This window comes from Asterias rubens, chromosome 10 (assembly GCF_902459465.1).
Source record: "Asterias rubens chromosome 10, eAstRub1.3, whole genome shotgun sequence".
NCBI classification, from domain to species: domain Eukaryota; kingdom Metazoa; phylum Echinodermata; class Asteroidea; order Forcipulatida; family Asteriidae; genus Asterias; species Asterias rubens.
In genome coordinates, this window is record NC_047071.1 from 17,627,890 (window position 1) to 17,653,497 (window position 25,608).

The following is a 25,608-nucleotide window of genomic DNA, read 5'->3' on the forward strand; positions in this document are numbered from 1 at the left end:
TTTTTAGTGGCTGAAATAATGAAACAGGAAAGAGAACACTGATGAGAAATCAAATATTTGATTGCGATTCTTTACAGGTTGTACTCTTGTCCACTCACCCTATGCTTTTCTTTGCCATAAATAAATAAGTAACACTACGTTCCCATAATGACCCTTTGTTCGGCAAAGTAAGGGAGTAGTGGTGGCTCTGAGAAGAGCCGGTTGGTTCTGATTGACGTTTCGATCAGTGTGCTCTGACTGTCTTCTGGAGAAAAAGTTTTACTTATTGTGTCCTTTCTATCACAAAGCGTTGACGTCATTGTGACTTTAGAAGCTTTGAGTTTAACAAAATCAGTGAACGAATCTGTGTTTTAAAGCTTACCTTATAACATGCATCTTCGAGGAGTATTTCATCAGTACCCACCAGTTGCTACTACTTCCGTCTTACGGAAATAGTATTTTCAGTCCCAGACAACAAGTAAAGGAGGAACAAAATGGGTGCATCTCAACAACAAAGGGGCATTCAAAACCAGCCCCTCAACCCAACGGAGGGTCACAATGTGTGGGATTTCTGTGTATTTTCAGACAGGCTAAATAGCAACAAATGGAGCACATTTCCCCTTGTCTGGCACCCAACACAGACCACAGGCAAATTATTGTCGATCCAAGCAAATGAAGAAAAAAAAACTTATTTGCGCCAAATTTATTTGGTAAATTTTACCTTTGTGTTACAAGATCTGTACTGTCTGCTCTCTCCATCACACATCGGCATTCCAGCCATGTAGTTCGCTGGTATTCTGCAAAAAATAAACATGTATTATTAGTAACAAGGGCTCTTTCTTACAGTGGTTCTTGGTTGGCGAGAAAGGATTTCAAATGATGGCATACGCTTTATTTTGTGAATCGAGTGTCAACTGGAATACTCGTTTAATATTTCACCTTCACTTCTTGTCGATATCTTTCACTGTACCATGTGCATGTTTACAATCTTGTTGAGCCATAACATTACGAGTCAGATCGGTGTCTGGGTGTCTTTCGGACACACTGTTTTATATTTGACACCCTGCTGTATCTGTCATTTACGAGTATATATTGCAAGTGAACAATTTGTACAGTCACCCAGTTTTTAAATTCACAGCAAATGTGGACACGCTTTTACCAAATCATGGCTAAAACAAAACCTTGCGTTGAGCTGCAAATGGCTTTGGAGAGGTTGCGTGACACAGACCTTTTGGACAATTTTTAAGTATATGTAAATATACTAAAGTTGACTTTGCAATTAAGGTTAAAAGTAAAGTCCAAAAGATATTGTAATTAATTGTTCACCTGGTCATACAGTGTCTTGTCCTAAACTTCGCTCCACCGTCACATGACCGAGAGCATTCGGACCAGTCGCCCCATCGAGACCAGACGCTGAAGCTCTTATCTCTGGCTCCCTTGAGCCCTCTCCTACGCCGGACATTGTTCAGTTTGATCAAATCCTGCAAAGCAACATCATGAAGAAATTACCCTCATTTAAAAACTATAATCACCGCATCCTTTAATTCATCACCTATGCATCACTGTAATCGAAATTTATTGGGACACCTTGCATTCCTCCAGGGGCGTCTAAAGTCCCCCTAGACGGCCCGCCCCTGGTCGCCAAGACACCGGTACAACTCCCTGGGACCCGAACCTCTTCCCTTATGAACTGATTTATTTCAGTGATGCAGCACTTTCTGAAAGGAGACCCTGTTTCCAATCGCATTGTCTTGCGCAAATCTTTGGTAACATTTCATGTCAGAGTTGTCACTTTGACGGAAGCTCACCTTTTCACCTAACGTTAATTATGTCATCGCATTGTTTCAAACTGTCACTGGGTTCTTTGCACGAGGGTGTTGATTCATCATGTTGTCAAATTTTAATATGAAACTTACGACTTGGCGTTGGGAACAATTCGTTTCTCTTTTCTTTTTTACTGAAACCGTATTTTCTGAACCTTTTTGGTATGATGGGAATCGTTAGTCATTATTGCTCATGGCAAACAGGGAACGTGACAGCGGACAGAATGGTCAACGCTCCATTGTCATTCTCAGATAAAAACAGTTCAAATACGGTGGTTGTGTTGGTAATTATAGTGGGTGTACGGTGGTTGTGTTGGTAATTATAGAGGGTGTGAATGTACAAATCTGCTTTAACAAGTTTTGTGTTAAATGCAAAGTTGCCTGATGCCTCTTCAAAGGTTGTATCGTAAACATGGGTGTGATCCCTGTCTACAGGGCAGTTAATGGTGTCGTAAGGCTTCTAATTGCTGACTCCCCAAACAAAGATATTGACAAAATATGGAGACCGCCGACATTAGGGCTAGATAGCTCAATTTGTAGAGCGCCGGCACGTTAACCTGGAGGTCACCGGTTCAAGTCACGCTCAAAATCATTTCTCTTTGCTCGGCCCAGTATTATTCAACATTTACCTAGTCAGTTTATCTTGTGGCTTTTCACTTGATAATGTTATGATGAATACCAATTTATCCTCGTGCAAGTGCCGGGTGATCCTTTAAAAAGCAACAACTTGAAGCTGAGTTTTTCAAACCACGTTTGCACTGATTTATTGTGATCAAAAACATAGTATAAAGAAGGACTAGTTTAGAGTATGGGTATGTTTGTCATTTTAATATTAATATTTCATGACTGTACATGTTCTCTTGAAGTGTTATTATTAATTCATGAATTGGGATTGCAGACCGCAGACATATTGAATACCAGTGTACATAAGTTTGTATGCCTGTCACTCAATAGTGGTAAGGGTGTTCCATTCGAATGTAAACAATGCTATAGACACAAGTTTTGCAGAATGAAAAGATTACTTCTGAGCACAGGTTCCTGTGGTGTGGTCTTTTTATTTGACAGTTTATATAGGGTTCATTCGCATCATGTCCGCTTCATATGACCAATCACAACAAATTTCATTTTGATTTTGATGTTTAATTTTAGCAATAATCAAAGATATGAATTTTTTTTTTTACAATACCGGGGTCACAGTAAATACACGGCTATATCGTATAGCACCAGTTTTGAGAGAGATAGAAAAAAATATTTAAAAAAACAGTAGCAGTTCGAGCTTGAATCAGTAAAGATTAAAACCGTTTGCATGTTAGGCTAGTGAGGTTTGTAGTAAATCCCCATCCATACCGTGAGTTGTGGTGGTTCTTTCAACATGGACGTTTGACAACAACTAAAAACTGACGGACTTAATTTTCATACGTCACATTATTTTTTTACAAAAAAAAATAACCCCTGTCCCCTATTCGGATAGCATATATATTTTACAACGAATAACACAAACTACACATTGAAGTTAACTTGGTGTTACTTTTTCCCAGGAATTAACCAAGGGAAATAAACAGATTTGAAATTTCGGCATGGCCAGCCCATCAGAGCTGATGTCTGATTGACTCATCCTTTGCCGCAGGGCAGTGCCATTCTCCACGACCCCATGAGGTCATAGCAAGCCAGACCAAGAGAAAGAGGTTGATGCAATGCCACAATGTATCAAAGTCTCACCACTCATCGCCCATTGATCACAATGCATCTGGTTACCGTAAGAGCTCTTTACCTCAATTTCCGACCCCAAGTCCCCCATAAATCCTCGCCCAGTCAATTACGGGGTGGGGTTTTTTTTCCCCACAAATTTCCGAATATCATAAATGTTTACCGAAATATGGGTTTATTTATTCTTTTGTATAATCGTGGCCTAGAGGATGTATATCCATGCACTGATTGATAGATTATGCTTGAAATAGCAGCTGCAGGGAATGACGTTTGTTTATATTCGTTCAGAGCCGCAAAACCCACTGTTACTGATCTACCCCTAAGCATAAATATTTGTGTTCAAAAAGATTCTATAAGCCTACTTTTCAGCATGGCACCTTGACCGATGTGAAGAGTTCGTGCCTAGTGTGATTTTATTTCTTTCTTTCCCTCCCCTTCCCCATATTAATAACTAAATTTATGTGATAAGAAGGCAGGATCAAGACTCAGCCGTAAAAGTCTGATATACATTTATGCTTTCTGGATGGGAAAGTTCATTACCATCGTAAATATGTCAATAATCAAATTTACTCAAAACTAACCCGTAAAAAAATCACTCCAGTTAGTTTAGTTGGCCACGTGTGTGAATACAGTTGATAACGGTTCATGTTTTGTTTGTGCTATTTTCTGAACGTTTGAACTTGTGTAGTGGAGTTGCAACGAGAGAGCCGTACGCGAAGATGCAACATTTTCAACAAAATTGTATTAATTTTAAAAGAGAAAACGGGAGCATTTCACACAAAAATAATTCCGCAGGATGCTTACCACCATAATCGTCTGTATTCAAAGTGGGCTCTCTGATTAAAAATACACAATTTTTCATAGGAGTCAATATCAAAGTATGACACTATAACTTTTACAATAGTATTCCTTGGCGGGAACCTTTGTAGCGATTAAAAAAGACTGTCTCACGTGGCTTCATTGTGAGATTATTTCTCTAAATTAGGCACATCATCAGCCATGAGTAATCAAAGTTTGACTCACTCAAACTGAATCAAATGGAATTGAAACCAAAACAAGCTCTTTGAGAAATAGGTTATGATACACTCCTCCATTTCATTGTGGTTCTGTTGGTGTGTAGAGTCCCAATAGCCGTCTTTCGAAATTCTCAAACATTGTCTGTCTTGAGTGATTTGTCCACTCCCTTGGCAGGTGAACTTGCCATTAAGCCCTGCCAAAGGTGCAACCCTTGGCCTCCTTCTCAGTCATTGATTACGAACCACGCGGTTCACACAAAATAGCGAGTTGGTCTCGCTAGAGACCCGGGCAAACTCTGTGGTTTCTACGGGGTGGCCACAACTCCAAAAAGAGTTCGTCACACGCGTGGAATGGCTCCTGGCAATAGAGATTTAATAGCTTATTACATTCTAGGGAGTAGTAGCTGATCCACTACCAATTACACGACTTGGAATAAAGAGACCCTTTTTATTATTAGGGTGTACGGAGTCGTTACCAGGCCACTCAACACGTTTTGAGACGGGGGTAGAAACCAAAAACACCCGGTAGCGACGATTTAGTGCGGCGCGGCGATTCAGGAATATCAACCCCTTGATTATATCCCTTAAATTGGTATGGGAATAAAAGTGCAGTTGCACAAGCCCGGTGGTTGAACCCCAAATGCAAACCTCGTCACTCACTCCTGAACTCGCCCTTAAAATGATGTACGATTGAAAACCCCAAATAGGGACCGGGTTAAAATGAACAGCAATACGGGGACAGATTGTGGTGAAAACTAAATAAAGGCCGGGTAAATGTTGAGTGATACTGTCAGTCAACAAATGAGGGCGTCCCATTTTGCCGCCTAGACGACGGCATCGTGACCGATAATTACGTACCGCAGTTCTATTACCAATGCAAGGTTCCCCGTATCTGGTTTGAAAATTACTTTGATTACCCAGCGATCTACTTCTTCATTGTTTGTAGAAGAATTCTTTGAAGTGTTTGTTTTTATTTGGTGTTTGTGTTATCGAAAAACACAGATAATCCCCCCGAAACTTACTGCGTTTTCAATGGGGAAGCATTCACTTGGAATTGACTTTATTGAAAAACCCTTTGGTATGTGTGCCGATTAATTCTCGAGTTCTATTGTGCTGGTCGTCTTTATGGCGCCGTGCGTACCGAAGGCTTGAAAAGGAAAACGGCACCAAGTTTTCCCCCCGTGTTTCTTCCCCTCCTTTTTTGTGGTATTGCAATGTTATGTTTTCACATTGCGTTCCGTTTTATTGCAATTAATATCATTTATTAGTCGGTGAATATCTTTTTAAGGTTCCCTTTTGTTAGTTGTCTTTTCGTTTTCTTTCCCAAAGGGTCATTGACAGTTGTTAACTGTGGTATATTCTCCTCTTTTCAGACATTCGAATTCAACACTGCAGTCAGTGTGACGAATATCATTTATAAAAGTCAGAACCATTTTGAAGGTTCGCTTTTGTAGGTGGTCTTTTCGTTTTCTTTCCAATAACTCATTGAGGTATAGACCGTTGTTAATAATGTGGCATAATCCCCCTCTTTTCAAACATTTAAATTCCACACTGCAGTCACTGTGTCGAATAAGAAGTTTCACAAAACACAAATTCTTTATATTTCTAAGGTCAATCATACACAAATTAAATCCCGTGGGCTTAACACTAGTCGTTTAGCAAGTTTGAAAAACGAAACAGTAAATTCAAAGGGTGAACATACAGACCGCAAACTTTTCCTGACACTATGTTTCTGAATACACCTGCTGGAAAACTGTTGAATTCTGACAGGTTTTCTTTTGACTGATCAATAGTATCTTCATCTCGAATCGGTTCGACGATATTTCTTATCTGGTAGCGAACGAACAAGGTGAAAAACGAGCCTAACAGAATGTGACAGCGGTATTTTGTTGTACTCAATGACCCTGCATCTGTACCTCTATTATCAGGCTAAAATTAATCATATATATTCACTTCTTGATAATGTGTAAAATATGAATACAAATCAAGTTATTATAAAGCACCCAAGGACATGCCATCTTTAGAAAAACCTGTCACCGTTCCAGATATAGAGGGTCATCATGAATAGTTGCAAGCGGATTGACAATTAATGTAATATTTCATGTTTACAGCTTATAAGCTTTATTTATGGGAAATGATTTGAGAAGTAACACTCATCAATTCGTATTATTGTTATACATTGAGCTGGTTGCTGGGAGAAGGGGAGAAAAAGATTAGTATTGTTCCCTTTTCAATAGAGACATGCCTGGTTAGTTCTGTATAGGTACCTGACTTTTCTTTGTATCTCAGTACTTCTCATTCATATATACCTTGGTTTGATTGTGGACAAGTGTGAATGGTTATGGGTTTTTCTCGTAGTGAGGGGTTAAAGGTTGTGTAAGAAGTGATGGTTGTTTTGTTGCGCTTCTCATAAAGCATCGATTTTTTTTCCTTTCGAAAGGCTGACTATTCTTCGGTCGAAACTTCAAAGGACAGACGCCGACAAGTTTTGAGCATGTTGCAATTAGTTTACACTGCTGTTGTTGGGTGGCTACAAGTTATTTTCCAAGCATGACTTGCGTTTGACTCGCGTTTGACTCTTGTTGGCTACACTCGCATTCTCGGCTGAGAAGCATTTTTAGGACCTTGTTTCCAACACACTTTTAATAGACGCGAAGTTGTACGGTCGTGGTTACTGTCGGCTCTCTAGATCATAATACCTCCCAATATAATTAATTTATTTCCAGTGGAGTAGTTAAAGACCCTGGACGCTATTGGTAATTGCCAAAGACCAGTTTTCTCACTTGGTTTATCTCAACATATGCATAAAATAACAAACCTGTGAAAATTTGAGCCCAATTGGTCGTCGAAGTTGCGAGATAATAGTGAAAGAAGAAAAAAACACCTTGTCACACGAAGTTGTTTGCTTTTAGATGCTTGTTTTTGATACCTCAAATTCTAAATCTGAGGTCTCGAAATCACATTTGCGGAAAATTACTTCTTTCTCGAAAACTACGTCACTTCAGAGGGAGCCGTTTCTCACAATGTTTTAAACTATCAACTCGTTACCAAGTAAAGTTTTGTGCTAAGAATTATTTTGAGTAATTACCAAAAATGTCCACTGCCTTTAAATTAGATGTAATCAAGTACTTCTGTCAAGTGCCAAGTACTTCTGAGTAAAGGTGAACGAGTAGTAAACTCGAGAACGAGTACTTGGGCCTTCAAGTCGAGTTCAAGCTAGTGTCCGAATATCGAGTATGCTGTTATCAGAAACCGAGTCCAACAGCCGTGATACCACATACTTTGATACCCGAGTTATGGAGTACAAGTACCAAAGAGTTCAAAAAGAGTAATTTAATTAAGTACCATCAAAATAGTACAGCAGTAGTACACCATACCGAAACGAGTCCTACAACACTGTTTGGTTCCTGTGGGTGATCAGATTTAACAAGTCAAACAATAAACCACAAGGGAAACGTTCTTGGTAAACTTTAAAACGATTTCGGGTTGAACAGAGTCAAAATGACTAGAGTGGGATTTGAACCAACGACCTCAGTAGGTAGGGTGCTGATACGTTTATCCGTAGGTCGGACAACTCCTGCTCCAGTCAATTTGTCTTTTTTCAACACAAAATCAAATAATGATTAGAATCGTACATTGAAAAAAGCTTTCAATGTAAGAATTTCTAGATTTCTGGTTTTTTGTAGAACTGTACATCACACATGCTGAATGAGCGACAGACTGTAGCTGTTATATCAGGAACCATGATGTTTGGTTGTGCCATTTTGATTATCAGATGCCCCGTGTGCAGTGGTTCGAGATACCCTGACCCAATTCTAGCCCCATGATCCACAAAAAGTGACCATGAAGTCTTTGCCTAACAAGAATACGCGTAAATAATAAATAGTAAGAAGAGACAGAAATAACGAGGACTCATTGTAAAGAGATTCGTTAAAACAACCTCAATGAATTATAGATGACAATTTGGTAAATATTTGATAAAGCATCACCCTCCACACAGGCGGAACCGAGACAGTGAGCGAACATTAATAGAATTATTTTTGCCTAAAATAGCACAAGTCAATAGCTAGTGCTATATTTAAGCAAACTTGTCAATGGAGCAATCAGCACAGTGAAATAATAGTATACTGTAATGGCACTGAACACTATTGGTAATAACTCAAACACATGCTGTTAGCATACAAACTTACTTGGAAAGAGCAAGGGAGAGCTGCTGATATAAAACATTGTGAGAAACGGCTCCCTAAGAAGTAGCGTTGTTTTGAGAAAATTGTATTGCCTACTCAAATATTTAAATATTTGAATTGAATAAAAAACTTCAGGCCAGAAGCCCTTTTAGGCATCTGAAAGCAAACAATACTTATAGTGTAACAAGGGTGTTTTATCTATTGTTATTCTCTTGCGACTTCAGTGACCAATCGAGTTCAAACTTTCACTGGTTTGTTATTTTATGCATATGCTGGGATACTCAAACAGGTTTGAGCAATATAACCAGGGAGCTGCGTTAGGCTTTTTATAGTAAATCCCTGTATTATTGTGTAGGTAATATCTCTTCAGAACTTCTGTAACTTGTTTGAGTTGGACGAATTGAAATTCCAAGAATCTGTAGATGAACGAGCCAGGCGTCAGACATCTGTGCTTGCAATTATTCAAGAGACACAGCCAAGAAAATAGCCATGTCACTCACAGTGCGTGCATTGCGCTATTTCGTATAACAGAAAAATTATCTTCCTTCGCCTTCGTGAGAATAACAGTTTACCTGTTTACACCAAATAAACTATTCTCTGGGGTTTTGGTAAACGCCTAGGCCTATGCACATTATGTGACTTATCAATTTAAAAAAAATGAAAATGTTGACATTGTTTCTACCCACCATGTGAATGTGGAAATAAATGTTATATTGATTGATTGATTGATTGATTGATTGATTGATTGATTGATTGATTGATTGATTGATTGATTGATTGATTGATTGATTGATTGATTGATTGATTGATTAATTGATTGATAGTTGGAGAGAAATTACATCATTTTAGAAAATGTCGTAAATGTGGACTTGTTGGGTTCATTGGTTATGAATTATTATTTCACGGACTTGTTCAACATTTTGTGCGTCTGTGACTTCCTAGAGAAAAAACGAGAGCAAATTGTGAGGATGTTAAGCTGCCCGACACACTCTCAAATGATGAACGCTTCAAGGTGTATTGAATTTGTCTTTAAAATTAAGTAACACCTGACAAAAACGATTTTACTGAATAATGTACTTTAAGTAATTAATTTATTTTGTAGTAACCTGGAAGAACATTTTGTTCATGTCTGCAAATGATGTGATCTACCTTTAAACTTCACACTCTACGGTGATACGCAACATGTTTTTGATTTAGTACACGTTGAATGAAGGTATCAGTATTCAAGATCTGACATCAGATCAATCTCTGTGGTTTTGCGGGATCCGTTTTCACTAATAATCCAATTTGGTACGACACGTCTCTTCTGAAGATCTTCGGCATGTCCTCCAGAATTAGATTAAGGGTTCACATGTGGTCATTGTCAATTTGTTCGGGGTTTGGGTTCACGTGCGTTGGGACCCAGACCAATTGGTAAATATGACAGCACCAGATGAATGATCTATCACTTGGCATTTTACTGGTAATCCCGTGGTAGTTGCTGCAGCTTTTACCCAACATTGTTACCTTTTAATAATTGGATTGGTAAACAGAAATGAAAAAAGATTCCCACGATATCGGAGTTCAATGATTTTCAAAGAAAATAATGTTGAAAGGCACTGGACACCTTTGGTACCTGTCACTAAACCAGTATTTCACTCGGTGTATGACAATAATGCATAATATAATTATACATCTGTAAAAGTTTGGACTCGGTTGGTCATCGAAGTTGCATGAGAATAATGACAGAAAGAACACCCTTGTTGCACAAATTTGTGTGCTTTTAGATGCCTTAAATTATCTACAAAACTACGTTATACTTCAGAGGGAGCCGTTTCTCGCAATGTTTTATACTTAAATGAGCTCTCTTTAGCTCGTTACCAAGTAAGTTTGAAGGCTCACACATATTTTGAGTAATTACCAATAGTGCCCAGTACCTTTTAGTCGTTTTTCATCAAAACTAACCGGACTGGTATTACGTTTGGAAAATATTGTTTTTGAAACTAGTTAGAGTACAAATGAATGCACACCTTGAAATAATGTGAGAAAGAACGTGCTGGGGCCGATATCAAAAAGAGCTAAACATTGATCTAAACTGCGAATCAATTTTAATTCCTAAGCAAAGTGTGATGTCACAAAACAAATCACCATGGCAATACTGACAGCTCAACTCAAGATGAATCTTATGTGCTTTGTCAAACTCAGCTCTAAACACACCTGGAAGAATGTACATCAATTTTAATTGCTTAGCATATTACAATATAAATTACTATTGCATTACTGGCAAATCAATTCAAAATTACTCTTAGTGCTTTGTGAAGTGCAGCTCCGAACAATGGAAGATTGTGCATGTATATCCCGCGTTAGTTCGCATACTAACTCAATGTATGATGTCTCATGCACGTTACATTAACTCAATTAAACTGGTTATCTTTCCGATAATGAACAAATTGGACTAACTAATTGAGCAGTGTAGAGACATTAACATTCACATGTGCTTGTGGTAATCTTTTGATTGAGCTATCTGCACTGCTGAACCATCTTAATATGTGCACTCATCAAGATGCCATCAATCTTATTATGAACCGATTATTCATGTTCAGGTAAAGAGATACATGATGACAAATGGTACAATCTGGGCCTCTCAGTCAACAGGCATGACTGGTCATCTTTCACTCCTCTTTGCTCCTCATCCTTTGAGCTCAAAGCAAAAAATGAACTTTTTAGCTTTATGTGTATTCGAATGGGCCTCTATAGCCATTCGCCTTTTCTTGAGGTATGGTTGACACTATATGAGTGCACTGTTTGGTTTGAGAGTACATGTGCATACAGACATATTTACCCAAACCTAATAGTGTCATAGTGTTGTGTCCACCATATCTCAAAATGGCTTATTGGTGAAGCTCGGTGGTCTATATGACATCTGCACTCGAATGGCAAAGGTCGTAGGTTCGAATGCCGCTCGTGTATAATATGCAAATGTTTGCACATGACTCGGGGAAAATTAACGCGCACACATTATGCATGGATACATCTCAAATAACATTGTTTATCTCCGGTGAAAAACTAAAATCCCCACAAAAAAATTATAAGACTATCCTAAAGTTCAACTAACGATTGATCAAACAACTGTTCCAATTCGTCTTCACTACATTCAGAAAAAATGATGGAAAGCATATTATGGATTCTTCATCTCTGTGTAACTTTCATGTTATATAGACAAACCATACTACAGGGATACCTTAATGGTATCTCCTCAAATAGTTGCAATTGATGACATTCTGGATCCGACGGGCACAATTGACACCTTCCTTTTAAGTTTAAGAAAATACTGACGAATTTGGGACATTTTGATTCAACTCTCTATCTCTCAATTATATGCTCTCGTGGGTACATTTTTCGTTGAAACAGTGACTTCGGGTCAAACTTGGTCTCTATCGACGTGCCCACGTATGCATCATTATACTTAAAACTAACTGGAAAGGTTTGAATGTTTACTTTAGATCTATAATGACGAATCAACCCTTAGATGGGGTCCGCTGGGGGACTAGTTCCTTATTGGCAATAGGAAGGGTGAATCACTGACATAACATCATTTCCAGGCAATGTTGCTTCGAGTCAGCAAGAAGGCGCCGGAGACGCTCCCATGGTCCAGGAAAAATGCTCCCACAGTAGACACGTCTAGATACCAATCAGTAACTGGTATGGCATTATGACTATTTGGAAACTATGGAGACTGGCGCTGCATCTCTAACATTAATTATCTCGCTGATTACATCTAGGGAGTGATTAAAGCCAATTACCTTTTGCAATAGACGGAAACATAGCTTGGCATCAGATAAATGGATAGTGAGACGGCTGTCTAGAATGACAGACAAAATTGTCATCAAGTGCAATCTCATGATGAAGTTATACATCCATCAAAATAAATTTGCATTTTGCCCTTGAATACTCATTTCAATATCTCCCCTAGGAGGAAAAGGCGTCAAGGTGCCTATACTCAAAAAACATTTATAAATCAGTATTCTGAAAACTAAAACTTAGAGACTGTCACAACAGGTAAATCACCAACATTTCCTGCGAAGATCTTTCTACTTTTGAAAGTACATAAAATCGTGTTACCTTGCTTAAAGGGGTTGGGTACTTTTTGTACGACACAAATCACGAACATCCACAGATTTACATTAAACTTATGCGGTTTAAAGATACTGATGGTAGAAAGATTCCCTTAAAATATTACTTGCTGAGGTGCTGTAGAAAAAAAACCTTGATCTACAACAAAGGCATCAACACATTTTAACAGCGCCCTCCATTGACGGGGGCCTTACGGATGTCACTCTTTTAAGAACGCAACTTTTTATGAGATGATTCAAACGCAGGAAATGTTACACTTGTTGGGGGTACGGGAACTGTATGTGAAATGGGCGAACTTACACCTGTTAATGTGCAACAAGCTCTTAATTCCTGATTGATTCATGTTTGACAGGTACTTTATTTGCTAAACAAGCCAACATGGTAAGACGCTGTGTGATCGTTTCCTAATTACATTTTTCAAAAATTGGATTATCTCGAAGTTTCATTTTGCAGACTTCCCTTTCAACGTGAAAGTAACATGAAAGACTGATTGACATTGTGTAGCACATTACTGGTAGGGGGACGTGTTCTTTAACAGTTGCCTAACCTATCCGGTATCCTAAGCCGACTCGCAAATCGTAAATAGAACGCCCCAGGCTACCTTCAATCGCTTTTTACGAAGCTGGACAAACAGGGAGAAACTGTCAGAAAGGAAAAAAATATTGAAGAGAAAACACTTCTTTGACAGATCAAGGGGGAGTGTTGCACAACTTTTGAACGGGTCAAAATATCAACTCCCCTAACAAGGGACGCGTGGGTTCTTGGTTTGCCCAAATTCTAACGAGGTTTTATCCCAATGTAAGACCTCCTGCTCCTAGTTGCCTCCAGCAAAACCAGTAAGTATTCCTCTGTCAGCGGATGATCGATGTGCCTGTAACTTCAGGGGGAAACTACATCGGTGGCAATCTCCTAGGACAAGCACCATTAAGGGAACCTGTGTCTGGTGGTAAACTAGCGAGAAGCATTGGTGGTGGGCATAGTTAAAGGCACTGGACACTATTGGGTATTACTCAAATGAATTGTTAGCATAAAAACTTACTTGGTAACGTTCAATTGTTGATGGTATAAAATTATGTGAGAAACGGCTCCCTCTGAAGTAGCATTTATTTTTTGAGAAAGAGGTAATTTCTCACTCAAATAATAAAATACCTCAAGCCAGTTATTAGACAGAAGAAAGCACACACATTTTTGGAACAAGGGTGTTTTTTTTCTTCTTTTCATTATTCTCTTGCAACTTGAGTCAAAGTTTTCACTGAGTTGTTATTTATTAAGCATAAATATGTTGGGATACACCAAGTGAGAATACTAGTCTTTGACAATTACCAAAGGTGTCCAGTGGCTTTAAGGGAGCTTGTGTCTGGTGGTAAATGAGCGAGAAACATTGGTTGTGGGGCACAGTTGAAGAACCGAAAGCACTTACGGGACTTCTAATACTTCTGTATATTAAAAGCTAGAGCCAAGCAAGCATGCGTAATCCCGGCGTGTGAACACCGGTAGGGTTGGAGGTGCAACCAACGGGAGGGTGCAATAAGATGTTGGTACCCTGCTGAAAAGCGTCTAATGTTTTCGTTGAGGATTTCCCCGCTAGGGTCTTGCTGGGGTAGGTGACTAAGTTGAACCCGTGGGAGAAGCAGGGGGGAAACACAAATCAAAGTTTGTAGGTGTTCCGGGGAAGTTAGACCTATAACACCGCCTATTTATTAAAGGTGTTGTATAGAGTGTGGCCGGTAGGGAGGCCCGGTGAAGCGAGTCATTACGCCCCGTAGCTTCCCGGACCCCGTGCGGCGATCCGACAATACGTATCACCGCTATCCAAACTTTTCTCGTTCAAATTTTTTCTCTCTCTCAAAATGTAGACCTTGTAGGGTTGTTTTGTAAACGCCAGGAAACACTATTGAAAAGGGGTTGTATTAATATTCTACCATTCAAAGAATTGGTTGTTGCCGCAAAGTCGGTACCCCGGAATAAGCTCGGCAGGAAAAAAGTGTCACAGTGAAGAATTTAATGATCACCTTTTCTTTGTCAACGAGAAAGGATAGTGTGTATGCAGCGGATTGGAGGTGGACCTGGGGCGTGAGAGGGGGAAGCAGACACAATTGTTGTAATTATCCAAAATGTTTGCCAGCCAGCCTACAACTGCCTCTGTCTGTCTTTGAAGGGAAGGAATTGTCATTTTTCCGGTAATTGTACATCCAAGCTTCCTTTTGTCCAATTGAGTGTCACCGCACATCTATACAGCCGTCAATACCACCACCTTAATTCCACCCGACGGGTCTAAATATTATCTAGTCGGGTGTTGTGTGTCACCACCCAAACCCCCACTCCTGCTGAAATGTTCGACGGATTTGTCATCCTTTTGTCGGCTTTAGAAACACTTTTTTGAGTCACATGTGGATCCAGGATTGGTGTATGGATCCTTCGAGCCGTGAACCAACCCGTAGGAGAGAGAGAGTTTACTCTGCCCGCCAATAATAATGAAAAAGGGGGTTATCAATCAAGTCACATACGTCAAAGTCAGGGGACGGTTTTATTACTGTTTTGTATCGGAGAAATATCACCAGCTCGTATTATGCTATGCCCTAAAGCGTTTTCAAACTAAACTTATTTGATGAAAACAGGAAAAAAGACTAGGGGAAAGGAACTATGGACAATGAATATAGGAAGATAATAATGCCGCAAGGGTAGTTTCAGAGCGACTACAGAGAAGTTAAAAACATGACGGTGAGCGTAAAACTTCAGGAGATCATATAATAATGTTATTGTGGTTTCAACGGATCACTTTCACTGGTTTATATTTATACTCTACCCCATACAAACCCTAATACGATGTGGGCACGTGTATTAAATTTAGAAGTAGGTATGGTCTTTTTGTATGTAAACCAAGTAATTGTGCATGTACCCACATAATCTTGCTTCGTAGTAAACGACTTTGTAGACCTAGCAAAGTTAAAACAAAAAACTCAGCACGTAAACAAAATTGACATTACATATTTTAAACTGTTGTATTTTTTGTGTGTTAGCAAACTGTGGTTCTGCACCCGACACGAATGCTTACAGCAACGCACTTGCAAAGGGAGTGATTAAAATGTAGATCATGAAGATAAATTCAAGACATTAAATTAAATTAGTAACTAGGGGAAAGTCTTACAGCTAGGTTTGCTCAAGGTGTTACATTATTTAGCTAACCCCCACAGAAACATGTCAATGTCGAATGGCGGATACTGTCTCATTTTGAGCAATTTGCAAGCGGTAATCTCCTCAGCTCTGTCGCAAATTGATTCAATGTGCCCCCAAGGGCGAGTTTCGCTTTGAGGCAAAATAATTCTTGATTTCTGAGCGGCTGTAAGACAAATCAGATCTTAATGAACTTGCACATAGATTGATTATCATTCTTGCACGCTACTTAGTTGATTTTCCATCAAATTAATTGCAACATTCTGATGCCTTGGGCTCCGCCCTGCTCAGGCCTTGGTCTTGAGTGCAGGACTGCCCCCACTCTGTTTCAGATTAAAGCCCCACCCAACCACACCTACAGGATTTATTCGTCATCAAGATTTTCGCGCCTATTTTTTTTTTTTTTAAAGGCAGTGGACACTATTGGTAATTGTCAAAGACTAGCCTTCACACTTGGTGTATCTCAACATATGCATAAAATAACAAACCTGTGAAAATTTGAGCTCAATCGGTCATCGAAGTTGCAAGATAATAATGAAAGAAAAAAACACCATTGTCACACAAAGTTGTGTGCGCTTAGATGGTTGATTTCGAGACCTCAAGTTCCAAATCTGAGGTCTCGAAATCGAATTCGTGGAAAATTAGTTCTTTCTCGAAAACTATGGCACTTTAGAAGGAGCCGTTTCACACGATGTTTTATACCATCAACCTCTCCCCATTAATCGTCACCAAGAAAGATTTTATGCTAATGATTATTTTGAGTAATTACCAATAGTGTCCCCTGCCTTTAAGTCAAAAAGTTCCGTCACTACAGTTTGAGACATCTGATATTGCACAGTTTTTGTGTGTGCATTTGTACCATGCTTTACACCAAAACAAAATACAAAGGATTTTTTAAAGATTATTCGTCATCATGATTTTCGCGTCTGATTTGTTTGTTGTCAAGTCTGAAAGTTACATCACAACAGTTTGATAGTCAGACAACTGTGATCTTGCACAATTTCGTGTGTGCATTTTTCTTCATGCTTTATCAGACAGTGTATACGAAGCGAGTCTGCTTTGAGGTTATTTACACGGTGGCAAAATTATTAAGAGCATTCACAAAAAATAACTCCCAACCCATTGTATGATCGTCAGACACAGCTACCTACAGATCGAACACTTTGTTTCGAGAATTGTAAACCCCGTTTAAAGATTAATCATTCCTTGTCTCGGTGGCGTGTTGTTACTTCCCCCTTCCACTGTAAAATGTCGACCAGGTACATACATTTGGTAAACGATGATTGTTTGATGGCTTAGTGTCTATTGTTGTAATGTAAGGGCCTCACTCCAAAGATCAACTTTATTGAACCAGCCGGCATGTCTCCAGTCTAAAAAAAAAAAGTATACTTATCGAAAGGTGGTCCGTGCCAACGACACTTTGTGGGCTCCACGGTGGAACACACAGTTCGGAAGTAAAATGTGCTACTCTGTGATAAACAATGGTTTTTGGAACTTGCTTTTGACGAGGAGGCAGAAATTCTACCTTCATGCTTTTGATCACAGCACTGAGTGTCAAGACATGCTACAGACAACATGCTGACATTTCATCACAAAAAATATCGGCCTGCAACACTTTCGAGAGCACATTATTTTGACAGACCAAAATACAAGTTTAATTTTTGCCAAACCCTTGCCAGACTTGGTCTTTTCAGTGTAATTCAGCATGCATGTATTTTAAACAAGAGTTGTATTCTACATTCTTTGCAGTAACAAACCTGTACCACTGCGACAAACTGTGGTGTAAGAAAATTCATTTAGGCACAAACAAAAGTTAATGGCCTGACGTTTCGACTATAGAAAAGTCTTTCTCGAAAGTTGTCCTTTTTGTTTAGTCTTCGAACAAAAACAAAAACCTTCGAGAAAGACTCAGCTAGTATAGGGTCAAAACGTCAGAAACGTCAGGCCATTAACTATATGTTTGCATTTTTGTCCTTTTCGTTTTTGGTTGGTAAGCATTTTGCAACAGCTAATTCAATTTTCTCAAAACTCATTTCAATTAAACCTTTTTACTAGCCGTATCATCCCCTTTAAGCAGACTCTCAATAACGGAATCAATTTGTCTTGAAAGATCAGTCTTGATAGCTGACTCATCTTAAGCACTCCATCACTTGAAGATGTTTTGGATCATCGCCTTTCCTTTTAATTTAATCTCTTAAAGTTACATATCTTGCGGAACATCTTAAAGTGCGTGTAGTGTAATTGTTGCCAACAAATAAAACCTTCGAGAAAGCCTCTGTTAGGATCGAATTGTCAGGCCATTATCTAGTGTTTGCAATAATATATCATGGGTCCTTTTGGTTGGTAGCAGTTTGCAACTGCTAATTATATTTTCTCGGAAAGAACAAATTAATTAAATAACTGACGGATGAATCCATTTATTATTTCTCCCAATCGAACCAAACCAACCTCACACCGAGGCTGGCAGATAAATGTTTTTTTTTTTTTTATTTTTTTTTTTAACCATGTTTAAAGATAATGAGAAAATGTTGAATATGCCTACATTGTTTTATTGAAGGAAAGAAGCTCGCGCAAATACGGATAAGGCAGTCGATTACGCGGGCGAATTGCAAATACATGCCTAGCTGACATTTAAGGCTTAGAAAGTATACATTTTGATAAATTCTTGAAAAACAGCATGCATGACAATTTCCCATTTTGTCACTCATTAATTCACTCCTGCGGTTGAGCCTCGTGAAGTTTAGACCCAGTTATCCAAGCAATTTGACAAACTTTTATAACAATTATTTACAAACTCCCTAACGTTATTTTAGTGAATGAATGCCAAGCATTGTGGTCTACAACCCATGTTTCTTAATTAAACATTTCATCTGACTTCTAGAGTACACTAACCAGAACATTGCATTCATTTGACAAACAACTATTTCCTGTCAATGGGTTCGAGAGATGTAAATCGTAAGTCATATTTGCACACTTACCTTTGAGATCTTGTCTGCAGCGTCAGCTGTGTAAACCAAACACGCAGCGAAGAACGCCAGAAACACCGCTCCGAAGATACACGTCCTCATTTTAGAAGGAAATTAACCTCTGGAAAAATGAAGAAAGTTGGATGTGTGAGTGTGGCTGTTCACTTGTTATTAATTTTTTAACAACTCCTCTGATGGTTCTGCGAAAACAACAAACACTGTGTCTTCCAGGAGAGTGTCTTAAGTGGCGATTATTAACAACTCCCAAGACAATTGTAAGATGTATTGACACAAATAGCTCCGTCGGGACCAGCCGTACACGAACCGCTTAGTTAAAGCAGCCACCTATCTCAGCAATGTAGATAAGTTGACTACCACCAAAAGTTCCCCAAATCGCAATCTCTAAAGTCCCGTTGCTATCTATCCACTATCTGCGCATAAAAGTCCAAGTATATCACACAAGAGTTGACATTCCTCAAAATCCCATGTGCAAAGAAAACTTCATAATAAGAGTATCATTTGTTGAACTTATGTTTTATGCTTTATGTCCAAGAATGTTTACTGCGAGAGATGCTCGTTTTGCCGTGGTAGCTCTCTCGCGTAGCTCTACTGTTATGAGGGCTCTGCTAGTTCTGCTGCGGAGGCAGTCACTGGCAATATATGAGCAGTGCACTGTCAGTTCAAGGGATTAGTCAGCAATGCTGGGTGCCCCGTGAGAGACTATCTGGCCTGTCTAGGTGCAGTAGAAAAGTTGAACACAGTTACCACTGCCTCACAACCTAGTCAAGCGTGACTCACAACAAAACGCCCCGCGCAGTATGACAAAAGCACGGCTCAGCCACTCAGAGGAAGAGAAGGGGGAGCCGCGCTTTGACAAGTGATCACTGTCCACAGGCAAGGGGAAGTAATGGGGGCGCCTTATTTTGGTTTGGATGAATTCTACGTTAGGCAAAGTTCAAAACTTGTGTGTCCATTCACGGTGATTATATCAACAATACATAGTGTGGTGTGTTATATACGCTTGTTATTATAAGCCGTTAAGATCATAACCATAAATCGTATATTTTGTGGAGTTTCTGCAGTGAAATAACTGATGCATTGGTAAAATATTGAAATGTGGGAATATGAAAGTCGGCAAAGCTTTGTCATCATAGCACAGTGTTCTGAAGCCGACTTCTAAAAGACGCCATGAGTTTGTGCCGAAACGTAGGTTCCGGCAATGAAACTGTCTGGTCATTAAATATTAATGACACTCATTAATAGTAACTTTGTCACTACTAATTACGCTCGATATAAACCATGGAAGATAAGCTCTCATTGATTTACGTAAGTCCCATTGGACGTTGGTCTCGATTACCGTGACGTCACTGTCCAACCCGCGCTGATGATTGGCTAGTGGGTCTCAATGACAGCCAGAATAAACAATATGAATATTTAATGTCGGGCGAAGTTGTTGCATTCCACCGTCTGTCAATAAGTCGATACCGGGACTTAATCCTCTGGATCGGGGTTGCCCGGCATCTTTGACGGGGACCATCGCTGGGAACGGATCGGAGCGAAGAATGAAAGATGAAAGACTTCAAAACATGCGTTATGCCATAATTATCTTCTGATGAATGCACGCATGAACTAAGATATACACTGCAAAAACAAATTGACATCATGGGTGTTGTCACTATAGATACAGGAAAATAAATCAACATTAACACCAAAGGATGTTCAAATAACACTTATTTCTGTCAACATAGTTACATTGGTGTTATTTTAACAACAGTACACTTGTTAGTTGTTGGTGTCCCAATCATGCTCAATTAAAACAATGTATAGAAGTTACCTCGAATGTCTTTGATTTGGGAACGGATGTAACACAAATAACGTATAAAATAATAAATAAATTAACTGTATGCTTGGTAGTTTTGTCTGAAGAGAGCGGATGCTTAACAAAATGGAGGTGTCGAAATTGACACAAATTCAGTTGAATAAAGCTGTCAGATGAAACGCTGATTAGACCAATGAAAAATAGCTTATGGCTATTGACCACGTTATGTCTTTATTTTGTTTCACATCTCTGTTCTGGTCCCAAAACTAACGACCGTCAGAAAACCGGCACCCTAAATAAATGTTTAGATCGAACATGCCGATCTGAAAATGGCCCTTCAAGCCCACCACAATGCGACGTGGACAGGCCACTTTGAGCCGGGATTTCAGCGAATTGGTCTTTGTCCAAACCATGGAGGATGAAACGGTAGGGGGACAATAACTCGAAGAAGACCCCCCTGTGAACCCTAAGTGTCACCCCCCTAATCGGTTGTCTCCCATCTCCATCTCTAAGACGATTAAAGCTTAACCCCATCGATGCTCTTTTTGGTGGGGGATGATGGGGGCGCTTAGCCCTGCCTTAGATCTACACATCGTAATTAACAGCACAGTGTTAGCTAATTACTTTATACCGTAAACTGACGCGTACTGTTAGGCTTGATTGGCACAATGCAACTCGCATCAAACATGACCCCGTGTGGATGGTTTGTCATATGGAACCATCCAATTATTATCTGATGTTGCTGGGTTGGTTCTTGGACATTTCAAGGACGCACTCCGCACGACGGTCACAAGGTCTTTACGGTGAGAGCCACGCGTGCTATGGTGCTACTCACCACGGCACAAGAGTAAGGCCAATAGTAATGGGTTTGAAGTAGTCAATTAAAAACTCTGTTGTTTTGGATGAAACTCTTCAAGAACAGGTTTAATTCCCAAAATTTTGACCGTTATATCTCCACAATAAAATCACAGCTGCGCGAAAAGACTGTCTTGCATTTTATTCAACTCGCCAACGAATTCAGAGAAGAAAGATTTTACGATTGATTGTTGCAAAGTTGTGAAAATATAAATGTAGGCATACCTACAAAACGGGATTAGAAGGAAATCCAATTTTATCCCACTTATTTCATCAAAAGACCTTCTCCATATTGGCCCACTTATGGCCCATTTCTGAGTGTCGTGAACACGAACAAGAAAACGAGAAACTAAACGGGGCTTTCAAGTGTGATTTTATAATATAGGTCCTATTTATAAATTAATTTAGATTTTACTTACGTCTGGGAAATACTTTAACCAACCCCCCTTTGGCTACAGGAATTCAAATTTGAACTAGCCTCTCTCATATCACCTTAAACGCCCATTGCGATTTCCCAATTAACATTCTATTTCCGAACAGTAAGATAAGACATAGCTCTCATCATATTTGTTTGGCGTTGCATCAGTTGAGAGATGTTTTGGAGCATCTGCAACACCGCTCGATCAACACAGTTTAAAACAAGCATAACATCCTACGACATGCAGCCATAATGCCGCTAAGAATGAGCTCTGCATCTTGTCAATACGTCAATCAGCATGCCGTTAAAAGAAGCGATTGCCCCCCATCTCTCGTGCCGAAAGCAACACACGCCCCAAGATTCCATCGCCGATAAATGCACGACTCAAAATTAGTCATGTTTGAGCGGAAACAATACAATTTATGTCACGAATCTAGAACGGCCTGGAAGATATCAAGAAGCAGAAACACCAAAGAGTTAGTCTCTCCACTAAAACAGTTAAACGATGAGTTTTCTGTCAAGAGAAGGAAGTTGGTTCGGTTGTGATAGTAGATCTAAAACGCCCTCTTAAGCATGTTCATTGTTTTCAAAGTTCTCAAAGTCATGTCTTGGGGACGAGGAGGAGGAAGGCGAGGTGGTTTGAGCCAAACCGCATTCTCGAGGGGCGGGGCGGGGTGGGTGGGGGTGAATTCAAAGAACATCCCTAGTGTGTTTGGTCCTCTGTCATGCAAATTAATGAAAACGAAAATGGAAGGGAGAGTAGCCTGGCCCTCATTATGTTGAACCCACATTGCTTAGTTTTCATAGTGTTTCCATCAACCAATTTTTTTTTTAAGTTACAGATGCTAAGTTATGAGTCACTCAAACCGCTTTGATTAATTACCCCTTTGTTCAATTGTATTTCTTTGTCTGCTTGCTGTTTTTCCTGTTATGTATGCACTCCTTCAAACATTGTATTCTTGAATGGGCCTACGAGAGTGGAAACACAACCTGATTAACATTAATTTATATCTCCCGATTTTTGGCCGAAATGAAGCAACCTCAAAAACCATCTTTCGTCCCCCTTGTAAAATCCGATCCGTTCGAAATGATCTGCGGCGGCGGTCATTCTAAGCAACGTTCAATCAAAGTTTGTGGACTTCCTTCGAAATGTCAGTCAATGCAATTGATGACAAGCGCAACTCTATAGGGGAGAAAATCAATTTCTGCTGTTGTTTCTGACCCCCCCCCCACCCCCCGCATTTCACCGAACTGTCTGGATGATGCTCTAACCGTGCTTACGGGCCGCACTTTTCCATTGTTTAAAATGACAGTCAGTTCTGCGACATTTCACTTTCAAGCTTGAAATCGTAGAGAAGAGGACACCGCGACAAAAACCCTCTCCAAAAACACGAATTGGAGTCTGGCTTCGGCTCTGGCTTCGGCTCCAGCTTAGGCTCCAGCTCGAGCTTAAGTGTTTCTGCTTAGCCAACAGCTTAGGCTATATTCGCCTTGTATACAGAAAGTGCAATTTGTTTCAAATTTAACTGCCAGAGTCCGAGCCGAAGCTGCGGTTTTGAAAAGCGCCTGTAGGACTATTTCGAAGGTAATTATTTGTCAACAAATGCGGTCACATGTAACCTTTAAGCGCAGGAGTTCTTGGTCAAACTCCGGGAGACTACGGTCATTGGTACTCTCCACCGTTTGGAATATGAAATCATGATGAGAACATACATTTGTTTTAAAGCCAGTCGACACTATTTGTAAGTTCTCAAAATAATTTTTAACATAAAACCTTACGTGGTAATGAGTAATGGGGAGCTATTGATAGTTTAAAACTTTGTGAGAAACGGCTCCCTCTGAAGTAACGTAGTTTTCGAGAAAGAAGTAATTTTCCACGAGTTTGATTTCGAGACCTCAGAATTAGATTTTGAGGTCTCGATATCAAGCATCTAAAACTACTCAACTTCGTGTGACAAGGGTGTTTTTTCTTTAATAACTATCTTGCCACTTCGACGACCAATTGAGTTCAAATTTTTACAGTTTTGTTTTGTGTGTGCATATGTTGGGATACACCAAGTGAGAAGATTGGTCTTTGCCAATTACCAATAGTGTCCATGCAGTGTCTTTAAGTTACCTCATATAGCGCTTTCGCGCTGCTCATTGGCACACGTATACCAGTTTAGAAACTCTTTGGAAAGATGTAGCAAGAAGTTACAAAACAGTTCCACTTATGGTTCTCGCCACCTGATGTATAAAGACACAGGTAATTGTCAAAGACCAGTCTTCACAGTTGGTGCATCTAAACATATGCATAAAATATCAAACCAGTGACAATTCCAGCTCAATCGGTCATCGAACTTGCGAGATAATAATGAAAGAAAAAAACACCCTTGTCACACGAAGTTGTGTGCGTTTAGATGGTTGATTTCGAGACCTCAAGTTCTAAACCTGAGGTCTCGAAATCAAACTCGTGGAAAATTACTTCTTTCTCGAAAACTATGGCACTTCAGAGTTTCTCACAATGTTTTATACCATCAACCTCTCCCCATTACTCGTCACACCAAGAAAGGATTTATGCTAATAAATATTTTGAGTAATTACCAATAGTGTCCACTGCCTTTAAGGTCATACACAACTTGGCATGTTTTCAGATGTATATAATGGTATAGCCTTGGTCTTAGTTTTGTCAGAGAGAAGACACAATTGCAGAAATGTTTCTGGTTTGCTCTATTGTTTTATTGTCACGAGACTCAGATCTTTTAAATCTAATTATGTCAACGTGTAGAATATTGCTTGATTGGGCCTTTGATGGAAATGATTCCGTCCTTGCGAATCACACAGAAGTCGAACTGTAAAAAGAAAAAATGACATCATGCCCGAGGCGGACACAATTTCACTGTAGCTGCTACACTAACTCTCACACCGAGAGAGAAAAAAGGTATTAAAACGATTTGCAACACTCGCGAAGCCGATTTGGTGTCACAATGGAGTGTTATTCTTACGTGGCTCATTAGTTTTCCCCATGTCTGCCAATCAGTCCTAATAACCCTCAGTTCTCTGTCGACGAGCCTATAATAGAGTTTGGCAGTCTGCTACACCTAATTAGGTACCTCTTTTATTAGGTACAAGGGCGTGGCTGGAGGGGTATAGCTTGCAACCTGAAGGTTCTTTCTCGAGTCAATGTAAGTCGATGTTATATTGGTGTATAGGTTCACTTGAGTTTGGGTGCCAGAATCAGGACAAATAGCTGAAGGTTATATTTGTATTCGATAATAATTTGGACGGGGCCAAAGATCAGCAAACCCTTCATGATTGTTATGATGTAAAAGCAATACGTGCTTTCAGGATTTGATCAGGGATTGAGAAGCTATGGTTTTTATTGCTTCTTGTGAAGCTATGTGTCTCTCAATGCATCCTTGAGGCAGACCAGTTCCTAAATTAAGCCTTGGGGAGGGTCTGTATACAGGAAAAAATTTCATAATGACTGGAAAGCTCGGATGAACGGTAAACCTTGAGGTTAGGCCGATCAATGCATCCAACCCTTTTCCCATGAGCTGATCCTCGATGGC

The 25,608-nt window shown here is 39.6% G+C and overlaps 1 protein-coding gene across 2 annotated transcripts in view; it reads right to left on the bottom strand.

The window, feature by feature from the left end:
- Positions 1 to 19,679, bottom strand: part of LOC117295526 (ADAMTS-like protein 5) — a 34,058-nt gene extending 14,379 nt beyond the window's left edge. Inside the window, exons 1-3 of one of the 2 annotated variants that reach the window (XM_033778221.1) lie at positions 18,978 to 19,679; positions 1,306 to 1,460; positions 701 to 776 (exon numbers count right to left, since the gene is read on the bottom strand). In XM_033778221.1, the coding sequence (XP_033634112.1) occupies positions 701 to 776; positions 1,306 to 1,460; positions 18,978 to 19,067 (321 nt within the window). In that variant the 5' untranslated portion in view covers positions 19,068 to 19,679. The remainder of the gene's footprint in view (positions 1 to 700; positions 777 to 1,305; positions 1,461 to 18,977) is intronic. The other variant, XM_033778220.1, reaches the window with a different exon arrangement.
- Between the last annotated feature and the right edge of the window lie 5,929 nt (positions 19,680 to 25,608).